Here is a 17,651-nt window from a genome sequence, read left to right on the forward strand (position 1 = left end):
CAGAAGTCCTTGCAATAAAAGCGGTTGTCACTGACATAGGATAATGGTGTATTCGATCGATACTGTCTTAACGTCGATCATACATTTGCCAAGTGAACCTATATACACCATGCGAAGACTGTAAAATGCACAAGGTTCCGGTCATTCCATGCCTTCTTGGAGGGGTACCGTGTTTTTGCTGCATATTCCCATTTTACAGTTGACAGTGCATCTGTTTCACAACAACTGTAATGGGAAAAAAGGGTAACACACTACTCATGAACTACACAACTAGCATATTCTCTCCAAAACTCAGTACATACCATAACACCCAGTGATTAACCCACTCTTTCTACAGGGGAGCCTTGAGCTGAAATAAAAGTAATGCGATGGCTCTAATTTCTTGCGAATATTTGTAAAACACTGCTGTTTTTCTATGGCCTAGTTTTATAAAAGTCACAAAGTAAATTGGTAAAATGAATTTGAAGGTCCAATTTATTCATGCCTCGTTCCTTGAGGGATTTTCACCTACTTTATTAGGAACAACTGTAAAGCGCTTTAGTTAATTCCTTTGCAGCTCATTAAATATTCTATTTCCCTTGTGTGCAAGTAGTTCTAGCCTTGATTCAGCAAAGCGGTAAGTACGTAGGTAGGTAAGTACTCACTGTTTAAAGGAACTATAGTAACAACTGAAATAGGGCAATTGGGTCTAAGGAAATCAAATCAGAAGAGCTTCCAGATTATACTAAGTAAGTTAACTTTATTTCTAAATATCTCAAAGTAAGATAGGGAGCAGGTCAATTTCTAGTGAGTTTAGTGGTTATCCTGCAAAATGCATGAATAAATCAGAAGAAGGGAGCATTTCTTATATCTGCGTCTTGTAACCCAAAAGACAAGGGTAGATTTTCAGGTTGTTCTACTATGGAAATAGCAGAGCATTTGTTCTGTGAGGACTTGTATGTTTTCATGGAGTTTACACAGTAAAATATAGCTGCCTTTATGATGAAAGATGTGATAAATTTTGGCATATGTATATGAAGAATGAGACAATGAGGAGAGATCAAATTGTTTCAGGTAATGAGAAACTGTGTTAATGTCCTTTGGGTTTTTTTGTATTAATTACACACTTCAAAAGTTTAGTTGTCAGCAAAACTTTTAGCTTGTTTTAGCTACAAAATTATTTTTATTGAATCAAGGTCATAGTAGAATAATGATCACATACATTTTTTTCATTTTGCTGGCTGTTAAAACATGACACTTGTTGTGTGCTGTTTTGATAATATTTGAAAGGTGGTATAAGAGTAATGATAGTAAATTACCATTGTAGAAGGTGCCTGAAACTCAAATTATTCTGGAGATTAAAGTGGCGGATTCAGTGTCAGTGATATGTTTAACAACACTTTTTTTACATTCCAAGCATACTTCTGAGGAAAGTAGTTAGTTGTGTTTTACCTCTGTTTATTGTAAAAGTGTAAAAGCCTAAAAACACTTCAGTTATTTTTGTTCTTATACCAAAGTTATCACCATGGTATTTTAACTCCCTGCAAATGAATTAAAGTGAATGTGGAAAGGAATCTCTTCATATAAGAGCAAAATATATTCGCGAAATTGTATTTCACGCTATTACTACTACCATTTCTATTACAGAAGTGGGAACAACTAAGAATTCTTGAGTAAACAAGCTCCTAGGGCTTCCTGACTCTGAAATGGAAGTGGTTCTGATTAATATTAGACTGTCTGGAAAGCAGTCTGCATAACAATCCCAATGATGCCACGATGGGTGACATTGAAAAAGTGATAGCAAAAGGAGGCAAAGTACAGCTAAATTCCCTTGGTATTTTTTGAGATGTGAGTGTACTCTAAGTTCTGCCCTATACTACCTTCGTAAGTATAAAGGGTGTTGCACAAATTTAGGTATTTGTGCACACAAAGGGTTATTTTAGTATTTAATGATCTGATGTATGAGGTGCTTGTACAGATGTGGGTTCTTATTGGCATATAATAATTATTACTCATCTTTAGAAATTTTTCAAAATGTATGTAAAAAAATAATGATTTATTTAACTGGGACAGACCTTATGGGAAAATTCTGAACATGAATCGCACCCAAAAAGATTTTGCTTGTAAGATGTCATGCAGGACCATAACGTCTCAGCTGGCGCTGAGCTTACTCCCTTTTTACAAAGTTGGTACCAGTTTTGCTTTCTGATAGATCCTGTGCTTTGCAGATTATGAATTGTCATTTGTAGTGAATTTTGTCAATACAATATAAAATACCATAAAATCAGTACTGATATTATTGAATATACGTTGTCAGAGATTTTACCTTGCAAATATATTTATTATATAATTCAGCCTTTTAGTAGTAGAATGTACTTACTGTGTACTCAGGTAACCTCCATGCCAAAGTAAATGTGTATTCTTTCAAAGGTGACCAAAAACATGTTTGCAGAATATATTTGAATCTAGAAAGAATTGGAAATAAGTTCTTGTCTATGGTCCTTTTTAATAACATAATCTGGACCATATCTGACTGTTGATTTTTAATGTAGTAGAGTGAATTAGTGAGTTTGTTGTGGCATGGAATAGGTCTTTTCATATTTCAAATACCATGGAGATTTTTCACAATAACAATCAGCAAAAATGATTTGTCCAGAATTGGTTCCATTTATTTTTGTTCCCAGTTTAATACATCAGCTTTACATAATTATCTTCAGTGTTTAAAATTAAAGAATACTTTAAAAATATATATATAGTGATACATATCTATCTAATGTATATCTCATCAAAACTAGTTTGAAATCTCATTCACAAGAGTGTGAATTGGGCTGGGTGAGTGATTTGTAATTTGTTTACTTGATACATAGAAGAGACACGTCAGGATATACCTAAGTTACTGCAGTTCGTTAGTACTAGACTTCCAACTACATGCAGATTTCTGCCAAAGAATTAAGCACATCTCCAAAGATTATATACTCCTTCCTATAATGTCCTGTTTGGAAGCAAAGTAGTAAGTAATTACAAAGTTTAAAGGATCATTGAAAAAAGAGAAGTCTGACAGTGATGGCAGTAGCAATGATTTTTTTCTATTAATTTTTCAATATCGAAAATTATTAAATTTCTCTGGGTGTGTGCTCTATACTGTTTTATATATTTTATATTTTATATATTTTCTTGAGTTCTCTTTTTTTCTCTCTTCTTGAGCAGGAGATGCAAAACAAAGATCCATAACAGCCCACCTGCTGCAGATAAAGCATCAGATTATTATTTAAAAATATACTTTCTCCACCATTTTTCTGTATTACCAGTTTGATTGTTTCATATCTAGTTATCCGTTTAAGTGCTTGTAGCTTCGAAAAGTTGTGTGCATTTTTTTAGTTTATGGATTTTTATTGGAGTTTTTATTGCAAATAATGCTATTTATTCCTCAGTATAGAATGTCCACAGCAGTATAAAACATTATTTTGTGGAAATCAGTCTTTGTCTGAATGTCTTAGGAAAACAAGCCTAAAGACACTTAATTTTTAAGTGCATACTGGTTTATCTGAAAGGAGTGTTCCACTGATCTTGTTGGATTATGTTTTCACACAAATTCACATCGAAGGGCGAGACAGGCCTATGTGTTAATATAGCACAATACGATGGGAGCACTTTCATTTCAGGTTGTTCAGAACTTTGAAGAACTGGAGCATTTAAATTCTCCCTAAAGTAAAGTTTGGAGTCCTGATTTAAGCAAAATCCAGGAGGTGTAGTGGAGTTTACTTTCTTACCCTGAAGAACTGTAGAATGCATTGTTTTTTCCATCCGATTCGTGTGCAGAGCTGCACTACAAGATAACCTGAAATACTTCCCTCTTGTATAATGCATCATTTGCATAAAACTGATAACGTGTGTTCCTTTTTAGGACTTTCATTTCACTTTACAAATCCATTTCATACTTGTTATTAGATCCCTGTCTGGGCGCATTGTTGGAGGTGTGTGGTGGTTCTTTACCCTGATCATAATCTCATCCTACACGGCTAACTTAGCTGCCTTCCTGACGGTTGAGAGGATGGTGTCTCCCATTGAAAGTGCAGAGGATCTTTCCAAGCAGACAGAAATTGCTTATGGGACATTAGATTCTGGCTCCACTAAAGAGTTTTTTAGGGTAAGAATTTTTACTTTCTAGATTTCTGTTTTGTTTTAAATAGGTCTTCACTCATGTAAATATTTTCTCTTTAGGCTGTTTTAAAAAGGTTGCCATAAAAATGTGGTCTGTGCAGCCTTACTAACTTGCAAGTATAAGTGTTTTTATTTATTCATTTTGATTAAATTTTATTATCTATATATAAATATAAGGACCATGTTATAAATAATGCAGAGAAAAAGTGGTTACAAGGAACTACCTACTAATATTCTACCGTAAAGAAAAAAGCAAGATATGATTATAGAAGGGGACTGGCATCATTCACTCAGGCTGTATGACAGTAGCTAACAATTTTAAACGAGGCCATTTGATAGATGTACTGTGCTTTAGATAGTTATTCCATGAATAGGGACATGGAAAGGTGCACAGTCTTGATTTAGTAAGTATTCCACATGATTTTTCAAGCTTGCAGATGGGGAATGAGATACAAGCCCCTTGGCTCCTGTGGTAAATCCATGCCTGCTTTTCAAAACAGTTATTTGTATTTGCCTTACAGTAATGCTTTGGAAGCCTGTCAGAGCTCCTTATCTTCTATCTCAGTGTATTTTGTTTTTAAAAATGTGAGACCTCCAGAAACAGGTCTCCAGCTGCCTTTGAGATACCAGCTAACATGATAAAATCCATCAGAGCAAATGAGATACTAATGCTATTGGGAAAAACAGTATGACTGTTTTGTGGTATCTGTGTGCTCTGTGTGTCTATACATGTAAGACGGAAATGGATCTGAAGTGCTACAAATGGGGAAAAAAATGTTGTTTTCGTGTTTTTTAAGGAACAATAACAGTATTTGATTTAAATAAAATGTATTTGTAACCAGTTGAAAATTACCTTTACATTTCAAATATAGCCTTCCCTGAAAATGAAATAAGTTCCAAAAAATATTTTTTGCAGTATACAGTTGCAGCAGTAACTACTAGATCATTGTTTTCTCTGGATTCTGTGATATGTATTTAATTGGTAACTTGCTAAATAGGAACCATACTTGGTTCTACTTCGTAGAAAAGCATTCATTAGTGATTTTAATGATAGGTCTGGTAATAAGGCCTGATGCTGATTGTGTTCATACTGATGTAAAGCAAAATTAGCTGCAGGTGTGTGAACTAGTAAAAATGAGATCAGGTTTGTTCTAGTACTCTTCCCAGCCTTCTAACAGGAATCCTGGTTTAAAGTGTTCAGTAGCATACAAGCGTGTGTTTCTCTCTTAGTATAGACTTTTTAGATCATGGCTACACTGGGGATCAAATGTGAACTAGCAGGTCTTTTGAATAGTTTTTTCTTTGACATTTTAAGCTTTATTGTAAAAAAAAAAAAAAAAAAAAAAAAAAGCCGTTTGTATGTGCATGCATTGGTATGTATTTCTTCTAGAATCAGATTTACTGATGTTGGTTGAGATATCTTTGCTGGTTACTTGTAAGAATTAGAAGATTGTGTTTTGTGTTCTCTTCAGCTACTGATTATATGTAGCTTTTTGGAAATTAATTATCTTTCTCTTGCCAATACATGGGGAAAAAATAGACTTTGAAGCGGTAGAGGACTGTGAAGAGGAATAAATATTCCACACTTGGAGAATAAATATTCCAACTGAAGTCAAAATGGAAGCAGCTAGTAGAAAAGAACTAAGCAGTAGTATAGTGCTAAGGAACAGTAAGATCTTTACTGAGTGGTAGTAAGTATCTTCAGCAGATTAGTTTTGCAAAATTCGTGAAAATAGTTGACTCTACCCAAGTAGAAATGATTAGGCTACTAAATCCAGATTTAAATCTATAGACATCTTTCCAAGTATATTTTTCCACAATTGGTGTTTCTGGTGATTGTCTGAGCATAATAACTACTGTTTTGTATAATTTCTGTATAAAAACAGATGAAGGCTTTTTGAGGGCATATTCTTTACTTTTTGTTAAGTTAACTTCGGTTCTGCACAAACAAGGCTATAATGATCTACTCTGGAAATTTTTTTCTCAGCAACTTGTACCGCAATAGATTGGTTCACCATGTAGAATGCAACTTCTTAGCCTGATGATTATACCTAGAATTTGCCAAAAATAATTTAAACTTTTTTAATAAATTATTTTTCAATTGTATTTCAATAAATACAGCTGACAGAACTTTTTTCTAAGAGACCTGAAGTTCAAGTTTCAAGGGTGAAACTCCTTCTGCTGAAGTCAATGTGAAAACACTGTCTAGCACTGAGGATACTAGAACTTTACCCAGGGTATTTTTTTTGTGACTGAATTGGTTTGGCTGTATCATCTTTTTTATGACCTGAAATCAGGACTTTTAAATTCTTTGTCTGTACAGCTGGAAATAAGTTGAGTATTTTTCTGGCAGCAAGTTCAATGGACTGGCTTATTCTCTGTCACTGTCACAAATTAAAAAAACACTTGTTTCTTTCATGATGTAGTCCATTTCCTCCTCAGGAAGTGGCATTATTTTCAGGTTTGTTTTTCTACTGACCTAACGTGTGCTGTACCTAGATCTTTGCTAGTAGAGTCCTAATTCCTGAAAGAACACAAAAGTAAGAGTCATTGTATGCTGGGGATGAGAACACTAAACTGAATTTACCTTTCTACTAAAACATATTCTGTGATAAAACTTCACACAAGTGAAAATGAGATGCTTCCATTGGGCAGATGTGTAAGGAGGGGCATTGGATTTGTCCATGCAATATGTAGTATTAACACTAAAGTAGATAGCACCTTCAAAACCTGAGAAGTTTGGAAGAAGTTTGGCAAATGCCAGAAAACTGTGCTGTTTTAGTGAAGGTGGATGTGGGAGGGAGGGGGAAGACAGAGCCAAGATGAGGAAGATAATCTTCTAGGTTTTTTCTATTTGCGAAAAACTGAAGTTTCTGTGTCCTCAACTATTTGATCTGCTTTTCAGTCTGGGAGAGCAGGAGAAACCATTTCCAAATCTTTGAGGATAGCATGAGGAAAGATTAAATGGGCATCAGTTGTTCAGTTGATACCTGATACAATCCAGCCATTCTCTCATTCTTTTTCTACCAGTAGTACTGATTGGTTGGCAGCTAGAAGATGCATGTGGTGATATTAATAGAAGGACAGAGAGAAAGGAGATTTTGATGTTATAGCCAACTCCCTAGAATAGAGGTGAAGAGGTGACATCCAGCCAGCACTATGATTAGTGAGAAGAAAGACAGTGTCAGTGTATATAGCAAGAGGTTGTAATGCTTTCCTCACTAGGGATTGCTGTTTAGAAAGTATAACTTTTATTGCAACCTAAAGTGCCATAAGCATTTTAGGGAACAAACTAAAAAACAAACAAGCAAAAAGAATCCCCCCAAACCCAGCCAAGACTGACTTCTAGCTTGAAAGGACCGATTTCTATCTTGAAGAAGTTGAGAACTTGCAATCATTATATACTGGCATAGTGGTTACTTTATGTGAACATGAGGCCATGGGTTTTTTGTTTTTTTCTACATCAGGACATCTCTAATGTACTAGAGTCTCACTGAAATACATGAGTGCTTTGGATAGGTTTTTTGGTTTTTTTTACTTTTGAGGTGTTCTGATATAATTATATAATTTTGCAAAGAGTGTGTTTGTATAATTTTGAGAACCTTAGCCTACAGTTTTCTGAGCTTTCTATTTTCTGAGCTTTCTATACATAGACTGTGAACTTTTAACTTTTGCTTTACCAGTATTGTGAATACCAGAGTAAACAATTACTGTAAACAATTTTTCCATTTCATCAATATGGAATTTTAATATTTTAAAACTGCAGGTAGGAGATCTGGTTTTTAAAATTTTCTAAAATATTTGCAAATGAACAGTTTGTATTTATTTTTTTCTCTGCTTCACAGAATTTGGTAAAATAGAGTTTCAGAATATGAAAGATGCTAGTAGCTAAGTCCTTACCTATCTGGGATTGATGCACCTGTTTAAATTGGGCTGTGGACAGATTTAGCTCTTCTTGTTAAAGGCATTGTATCCTCTTCTCTTCTGCCATTTATTACCACCATGAGACAGAGGATACTGCCCTCACAGCTCTGCAAGTGCAGGGAAGTGTGCGTTTCATAGGCTGCTCCAGGCAAAGTCAACCAGGTTAATTCAAAATACCTTCTTCTGCTGTTTAAACTGACCTCACTGACTTTGCTTCAAACATTACACTGCCCATCATGCTTTGACCTCTAGTAATAACCTCTGGCAAAGAAAATAACCAACAGCTGATGAGGAAAATAGTTTTAATTGACACAGAAAAGAAAATGTAAATTCTTCACCTAAAGAACCTCACATTTAGAACATGGTGATGAAATCTCTAAATTAGAAAAGCACTTAAGCATTGGTACCTTTACATTTTTATAGTATTTTCAATGCAAGTTAAGCACTTGCTTAAGTAATCTGTATAACAAGAACAAGTTAAATACTGTTAGATACTGAAAGGAGAGGTGAATGTTTTAAATTGCATGCCCAGCTATATGAAGGGTACAAGTTTTGCTTTGCTTGGTTTTTGTTTGCCCAAAATTATGACGTATACTTGCAGATTGAACTGTGTGCAAGTACAAACATGAATTTAAATTTAAGGAGGTTAAAACACAGAGCAGCTCATGACACAAGAGCCTGTTCATTTTAATTCCCTGTGACTCTCTCCAGAGATTTTCAATTTTCAGTGAAGGAATTTGGACAGAATCCAGCATCCACAGATGAGAAGCAGTATTGAAAGAAACTGTGCTGTTGTTTGGTTGTTTTCTGTATTTGGAACCAAATTTTAAAGAAGGATAGAAATTGTATAATAACATACAGGGCAGAACCTCAGCTCAGTTTCGTAGGCAGTTAAGACACTGGGAGTATATATGCCTGATTGCAGGTGGGTCGAATAAGCAAGTAGTGGAGTATGCCCAAAATGAGAGAGGAAGAGTTGTGATTGGCTTAAAGTAGCCTTTGCTACCTGCTATCAGTTATCTAAGGTGAAATTCAGTGACTGCTAAAGCAAAACAAGAAATAGTTGCTGACTTCAAAGATTTTATCCAAAGGTATTTTTTACCTGTGATTAGGCTCAAAGTTTGCTTCACTATGTAGTCCTAGTTTGATCAGACTCATCTCATGTAGATTGAGACTAAAATGGTAATCACATTCATAAGCTAGCTTCTAAATTTACTTCTTACAAGTAAGATTTGCTTATTACTGAGCTTACATTTTCCCACAGTTCCAGTTAAGTACACAGACATCCTTTTGTAAATGATACCTTCCTACCCATCTTATAGGTTAAGTATGAAGTGTGACGTAAGTATAAATTAGTTCACAGCTTTAGTCATGGGGCACTTCATGCAGAGACAAGTTTGTCCAAAGCGTTGCAGTGACAAAAACGTGGATCTGTCATTGCTAGAGCTGAAGGAATTATTCAGTCAACAGTTTACTTGGAGATACTCAGCGTCTTTTTCTTCAACTTCTGTTTTTCCTCCTGGAATATCCAGAGTGATTACAATACCTCTGAATGCAGTTGTTGCTCTAATTTTTAGAGTTTCATTGGCAAGCTTTTATATTTTCCGAATGAATCATCAGTGATTTGTTGGAGAAGTATTTGATACTAGATGAATCCAGGCAATATTCTATTTCCTTTGAAATATATCAAGGGCATTTCAGTGATTTTTCTTCCATGTTCCACCATCATGACTCTTACTAATAGAGTAAGATTGACCTCATCTAGCTTTGACTTTTTAAAAGTTAGGCTTCTAGACTGTGCTAGTTAGGTTTCTTGGACTTGTTGAGATGTTACATTATCCTGGGCATGTCAATAATGTCAAATTAGCTTGTTCTTTGTTTTGTTTCAGGATTCTAGTCTTTTAGTCATTTGCATTAGATACATGTTAGTTCATACTGTGGCTCCAGTTTGGGGTGAATAAAGTAATCCAGGTGTAGGTTAGAAAAACCCAGCTGGAGGAAATATAGTGTCTTACCAAACCCTGCAGACAGTATGGGAGCTTTGGTACAAGCTAGTCCGTATCACTTGACTTAGAGACAATAACCCTGGCATATGTGACAAAAGACACATTTTCTTAGCATTTTACGCTGTTTAAGGTCATACTAACTACCTTCAAAGGAAATAAATGCACACTAGTAGGAAATATTCCTACCAGCAGCGAACAGAACATCAGCTGGCACTGCATCAAGAGATGTCACTGAAAAAAGGTGGAAAGGGAATCATAATCTAGTATTCTTGCTGCTGATTTAAGACAAGAAGTGGAAGCTTGGCACATTCTGTATAGAAGATATCAATGAAGAAATAATGCTATTAACAGTATTTTAGAAAGAAAAAAAGGAACAAGATAATGACAGAGCTTTGCTGAGCAGTAAAAATCAGCAGGATATAACTTCACAGTAACAGTGTTATAGATGCACATTTTTTTCTTCAATGGCAGATCAGTTATGTCCCTTGATATATTTTATATTTGTTTATATTTGTAAATACCAGAACATGTGCAGTAGTTTTCCTTAGGAGATCTCAAAGTCTCTACTATGTCTTGCTCGCAGAACTGCAAGTATGATCCAAATCTTCCGAATTCTCTTTCACTGAGTAGGAATAATTGCCACTTCTGGTACCTGTTAGTGCCTCTGACTTAGGGATAATGCTTCTAGACTTCTTAGTGCTACTGAAAGCCTAGATACAGATATGTAGAACAGTGTTGTTACATTTTCTCTTGGGTTTACAATCTGAAATGATGGGCAAAAAACTGAAGAAATTGTGCATGGCTGTGCTTCTCCAAAAGTGCACTATTTTTCTCAAATCACTGCTGGAAGAATTCTTCTGCAGTAATGGTAAGAATGTGAATAGGACTGCAAAGCATAGCTTGAAAGATTCAGAGGTCATTTCAGTTGGTCCTGTACAAACACATCATCTCTGTAATTGTCAGATAGCAGATACTACTTGATGGAGCAGTAAATGATGGGGCGATAGAATTTCATCTCTCCTGTAAGTAGTATTGACATTATCAACAGTCACACAGTATTTTTACCTTCAGTGATTTCTCAGCAGCTGCAGTAAGTATGGTTGATGTCTGTATTAGTCAAGAAACATGATTGAGCTTTGAAGAGAAAAAAAAGAAAAAAACATAATCAGCGTTACAAAAAGGCAGTCACTAACCCAGGAAATAAAACAGACTGCTGCCCACCTAAAACTGCAGAAATTAATTTTCAGGCATTGTCTCTGTGTGTTAATCTTTTATCTAACATTGGTCTGCTTACTTTCATGGACTACAGCAATGGAAGAAAGAAAATATAGCTGTGTAAGTATGCAAGCTTACTGGAACATTTCCATGATTTTTATCACTTGAAGACTTACTCAAAGTGAATACCAAAGTGGTACAAACAGACCCAAAGCTAATTCATTTTAGGCTTCAGTCATATTTTGTGCTATTTTCCCAGCTCTGTTCACCAAAAATATGTACAAAATGATATACAAATGAATTCAGTGGCTCTACCTTTTTTTCACTTGAAAAACTGAATTGTAACTACTGCTGTGTGTAAAGTCAGAAGGCATCTAAAAAAGAAAAAGTTACATGCTCAGACTGATAAGACTAATTTACCTTCTTCCTTTCTATATTAGGTTTTCTTCAAAATATTTTTATTTCTATGCATATTTCAACCAGCAGCATGACATGGACAGGCCAGTCTGTTGTTTTAACTATTGTAGTGGCCTTTAGGAATACATCTGTTGCCAAGGTAAAAGCAAACAGAATTGCTTCATTAAAAAGAAATATTCTTTAGCTTTCACTGAACAGAATAAACAGGAGGCAAGAGTTCCAGAGCAAAAAGCTAGGCACAAGAAAGATGACAACGGTGCTGGAAGGATGGTAATCCTTGTTATACTTTGCATGTATGGTTGTACAGGGTAAATGTATTTTTTGCAGACAGCCCAGTGAACCCAATAGCTCAGAAACCTTTTGTATATCACTCATAAAGCTACAGCCAGTGAACCCAGTAGCTCAGAAACCTTGTTTTGTATATCACTCATAGAGCTTACTTTCAAATTAGTAATTGCATGATATTTATTAAAAAATGAAAATCTAAATATTCCTTTCTAACAATACTCCTTCCCTGTTTGTAAGGCCAAATTGTATCTGATGAAGGAAACAAATTATCTCCTGAACTTTTCTTCCAAGTTTTCACCAAGTTTTCTTTGATCTCCTAACCAAAGTATACTAAATAGTAGGTAACATTTATTGTGCTGGATACAATGAATATACAGCAGTGTAGTTTGAAAATTCTGCACTGTTGTATAATTTCTTTTATGAACTGATATACTCTCAAATAAGTATAAATGATTATGTTTTGTTTGCGCTACTCCTAGGGGCAGGTTATTCCATTATATCACTCTTGTGTTGGTTAGCAGTGTTCTTTTTTTCAGTCTAAATTTATTTATAACTAATTTTTATTCATTAATTATATTACATCAATAATTATTAAGTAGATTTTATTTGTTGTGTTTATCCTCCTGGTACATTAATACAGAGCAAGCATGTCTTTTCTCAGCTTTCATTTCTGTCAGCTAAACTTCTGTCAACTATTTGGTCTTGATTTGCAAGCGAGGGTTTTTGGTCCATTTTTGTCTCATAGCTCTTCTCTGTCTGTGTCTCGGTTTGCATTTATTGTTCCTGAATGTGAGTGAACAGAATTATACATTGTATGCCAGCTGAGGTCTCAGCAATGGTTTGTACAAAGGCATCTTCTGGAAATAGCTTGCTGTATGTGACCTAGACTTGAATTTGACTTTCTCTCAACTGTATCATACTATTTTCTGATAATCATCTTGATCATAGTGATTGATTTGTCTATCTTTTCTTCTGTTTTTATCCAACTGAAGGGCTTCCATTTTATTGCAGAGATTCTTACTAGTCCCTAAGTGCTGGACCTTGCTATTGAACTGGAAATTTTCATTTCATTTCTATCACTCTAGTGCTCAAAATCTTCCACTTCTCATATATAACAAATAAATACTTTCCCATTGTCTGGCTTGGTGTGTTTTGATCAGGCCAAATTAGTTTCTTATGTTTTCTAGCCACTTCTGTTGTAAAGTGTTTTAACTCTAAAATGTGATCTGAAGCTGTGCATGCTGCACTTCAGACTGAAAGGGCTATAGTTGCTTTGAATGCTTTTTCATTCCTTTTAAGTGCAGGCAGTATGTTTATGATTCCAGACTTTGATAGTAGCATCCGCAGTTTGCTACTGAATCTGTGATTTCTTGAGAAAGTTCTTTTGTATTTTTACAAAATTTATTTAATTTATCTCCCTTTCCCAGGGAGTGCAATAAGCTCATTTGCTTTTGCATCCATCTCAGTTCGATCATTTTGATTTCTGTACCCTTAATTTCAACAGCAGCATCAGCATCAAAAACGAAGGTAAAATACGCATTTAGATTTAGTTTATACCATGAACTATTTTCTCTGGGTTTTCAGATTTGGCCCTTTCAAATCAAGATCCCACTTACAAATTTACGTTTGTATTACAGTGATGTAACAGAGCTATTAGTAGTATATATCACAACATGGCTCTAGGACAGCTGTCCTTGAGTCAGTAGGTTTATTTCAGTAAAGCTAACTGTAGGACTAATTGGTGGGTGGTGGATTTTCCTTGTGACCAACACTTTAAAAGCAACAGACTGATTTGGATTGTCAGTTTTTCGTGGAATGAGATTGAAGTACTTTGCTTTGATTTTATGAAAATGCTGAATGATATGGAAGAATTTAGACTGTAGAAATTGAAATTGCTTTAATAAAAGTAAAAGTAAGAGGAGTCATTTCAATAATTATGTGACAGTGGTGAAATGGTCTTGAAACTTTAACACTAACAACCCTTTGTAAAACAAATGTTCTTGAACACAACTCTAAATCACATGAAGAATATGATGACAACATGCGGTGCTTCTTGCCTTACACATTCATATTGTCTTGTCATATCTGGATTCTTGGAGAATATTATTTTCAGTAGACTTTTGAGAAACAAGTTCTTGGGATATTTTTCCTGCCTTGGTGGCAGAATCGCTTTGTAGAATCAATGATTCAGGAAGATGTTAATAGTGATCAATAATACTGAGTAAAATTATCAGTGTATTACAAAATTAAGACCTTCCATCTGTTTGAACATACATTTGCTTTCAGTATTCACCCAGTATAAACATGATTTAGAATTTTAAAATACTTAATCTTCAGTTAATTAAAAAAGGCTGAAGAATTAGTTTTGTCCTTTTCTTTGTTTTTTGATATATTGATATATCTAATGTGTTGATTTGATTGATATATCAAATATATCATTTTGATATTGATCCAATTGATTTTTTTTTTTTTTTTTTTTTTTTTTTAGTGTGTAAATTTGTAGGATACATTTGTTGTTATACATTCTGTCTACTGGTGATAAACCAGTTCCTGTCATTTTCTTAAGTATGGAAGGTCAACCAGATAATTACACAAACCATATTTGAGAATTAAATTTCTGCTTCACACAGTATAAGATCATAGTCTAGCAGAGTACTGATAGTCTGAGGAGCTATTTCTGTCAATAACGTACTAATTACAGCATCCCATTTTAAGAATAATAGGTCTTTGACAAAATGGAAAAGTTATCTGATGACCCACAAAATACACAGTTAATTAATTGATAAAGCTCTACATAATTTAATTTCCTAATGAGTTTCTTAATGAAGGCAATGTTTTACATTTAAGCAGGATGTGTACTTTGTAATAGTAATAATTTTCATAGTCATGATGCCCAGTGGTGACATGATATTTTAAAATTGTTGTGGCTTCTGGGGCATTTTTTTATCAGTTCTTGTTAGAAGAGGTAAATGCTGGGAAAAAGAGTTCATGGTAAATATTAGGAGTTTGTACTGTCACATGGATGTTGCTTATAATATCAAAGGCTATGATTACCTTTTAGCATTTCATATATATAGTGGAGTGTCATGTTGTGATATGCAATGGACGACAGTAATGAAGAAAAATGCAGATTATTTTCTTATTCTTGCGTTCTTGTAGTCAAATAACAGCAATCTACAAGGGTTATATTGTTTGGATCATGTGGTAAAAAATCTTTTTTTTTATGGAGCATCACTGTCCTTTTGTTTTTTTAGTGCTATTAAAGAAAGCGTACGCATAGAAGTGATGTGAAAGCCCAGCTTGCACACAGGACACTCTACATTCACAAGAATTCTATTTCCATATGGTTTAGTCCACCACTGCTTAGTCTGCATGCTTTTCCAAGTCATTTTAAGGAGATAAAGATGATCGTTTAGATAGGAATAAAACATATGGTCAGTTATAGCGCTGGCCAAATTTAAATAACAATGTAATGCTGCTTTTTCAAAATATATTTAAATTAATATAGGTATATAGTTTTGTATATATCGGGTGGTGTTGGCCTGTATGAATATATCTGTGTTTCTGCAAAGAATTTAGATGAAGGTCTCTTAAGATTGCCGTTTTCTATATCTTTTAGTTTTACCTTTTCAATTAAAAGGCAATTTCTGAAAAAACACAAAAAAGTAAAAGAAATAAAATGTCAGATTTCTGAAAACAGAAAATACTACTATGTAGTATTCTGCGTAGCAATGTAAACAAAAACATTAGAAGCCACAGATATCTGTGGTGTGTATCATGGCTTATTGAAATCAGTAGTTGATTTCACTGACTTCAGTGAAACAAGGACTATTCACGAGTGTCTTGAAGAATGAGAGTATGACTCCTAAGGAGATTAAACATTTTAAATTAATAAAAAATGTGAAAAACCTCTACTTTTTTTGCATAGTGGCTTATTGCTCAAGTTATATTTTATGAGTTGAGACAAGTTCAAGGACTAGGTAGGGATCAAGACTGGGAGCTGTATGAATTCCAGCATGATGTTTTTCAGTGTTCATGGCAGCAGAAATCTCTGTGGTCATGGCTAATTCTGAGTGTTACTTTTTGGCGATGTTTTTCATTACAGATTTTTATTTCCATAGTTGCTGGGTCAGATATTCCTACATTCATTTACTCGGTGAGGAAGCTGTGAGCCACCTAGTGAGTGGTTCCTTCCTAACACTTGACTATTTGAAAAGTCTGTTACTTGAGCCTTTTCCCATTCAGCCTTCCAGCACCAGTTCCTCAGTCTGTGATGCGACTTCCTTCATCTTCCCACTTACTTACCTGTTGTGATCAGATTTCACTAAGGTGACATTGTGAAATGGGGACCTGCATTTCACTGTGGTTTAATGACAAAGGCAGTATAGACTTTGCTGGACTTCTGTAACTTGATATATATAAAACCTGTAAAAGTTCATTTTAATAAACAAGCAAATAAACAATGAAGTTAGGGCAGTTATGGCAGTTTATGAACCTGTTTGTGACAGTTACCACAGAATAATGCTTCTGGAATAAAGAATACTTACTTGTTTTTTATGTTGCTGCCCAAAGCTAGATGTCCCTTGCATAGCTTCTAGGGGAAAATCCCATGCAACAAGTTTGAGGTGTGCTGCCAAATGAGTGTTGACCCATGCTATAAATGGGATGGAGCATGTAGATATAATTAGAGGTCAAGGTTAGGGAACAACAATTCATGTGGAGCTGAGGAGATTGAGCTCCTTCATATGAGGCTGGAGACTTTCGAGTAAAAGCTTGAGTGGGCTGGGGGAAGGGGATGGAGCCCCTGCAAAGCCAACTGCCAGTAGCTCTCCTCTCAGGGAAATGAGCAATAGCAAGCAGGACTGAGGGAACATACGATGATATAAAGCTACCCACTTAGACTAAATGGCCTGACTGACTTGAATCTTCAGATGGGAGTGTCTTTCAGGTATGGAATACATACTTATGTTAGAGGCATCTATCTGGCTGTCCATGTATCAAGTAAATTGTAGGCAGAGAACTGTCTTTTCAAAGATGGTGCGATACAACACTATTTGAAATTCCCCTGTTTTTTCTTAGGATCTTTCTAGATGGAGCAAGGATGATGCACGTGTGGTAGGACAGGTGTTCCAAGAGTCTGAGAAACCTACTGTGCACTCAGCGCAGATTATTTTCCTCAGTTGTTCTGGTAATGCTGAGTATATCCAACCCTGTTGGTAAAAGTGGGTATGCTGAGTATGTGTTGATCAACAGGTCAGCCAAGAAACTTTTAAAAAGCCAACTGTGCTGTTGTATGTGAACACTCTGGTAATAGTTGGAATATTTAGATGTTTAAAAACACTTCAGTGGCTCTTAGTACTACCAGAACGTTTAGTACTACTAGATGTATAGAGACTGTGAAGACACCTGAGTTCTCAAAATCTTCCCAGATAACATTTCTAGACAGAAAAATAAGGATATGTCTGGGAAAATCTGTATTTGTGATAATGCTATACTACAAGAACAGTGAAATTTTGGGAGATAATGAAGACAGTATTGATACCTTTGTCTTGATTCATTTATTTAAAAAATGATGTGATTAATGATACTGTATTTGAAGTAGAATTGCAATTCTGAAGTATATATTGCAAGATGTCTCCAGTGAAATGCTTCTACTACATT

General features: G+C 35.0%; 1 protein-coding gene across 14 annotated transcripts in view; it reads left to right on the plus strand.

The window, feature by feature from the left end:
- GRIA2 (glutamate ionotropic receptor AMPA type subunit 2) overlaps positions 1–17,651 on the plus strand; it is a 101,924-nt gene that overhangs the window by 68,282 nt on the left and 15,991 nt on the right. For all 14 annotated transcript variants that reach the window (XR_010388996.1, XR_010388994.1, XR_010388993.1 and 11 more), the window contains exon 12: positions 3,928–4,126. Coding sequence is in view for 10 of the 14 variants with exons in the window: in XM_026120209.2 (XP_025975994.1) it covers positions 3,928–4,126 (199 nt within the window). In the remaining 4 variants the exon portion in view is untranslated. The remainder of the gene's footprint in view (positions 1–3,927; positions 4,127–17,651) is intronic.

This window comes from Dromaius novaehollandiae, chromosome 4, assembly GCF_036370855.1.
Source record: "Dromaius novaehollandiae isolate bDroNov1 chromosome 4, bDroNov1.hap1, whole genome shotgun sequence".
Lineage (NCBI taxonomy): Eukaryota > Metazoa > Chordata > Aves > Casuariiformes > Dromaiidae > Dromaius > Dromaius novaehollandiae.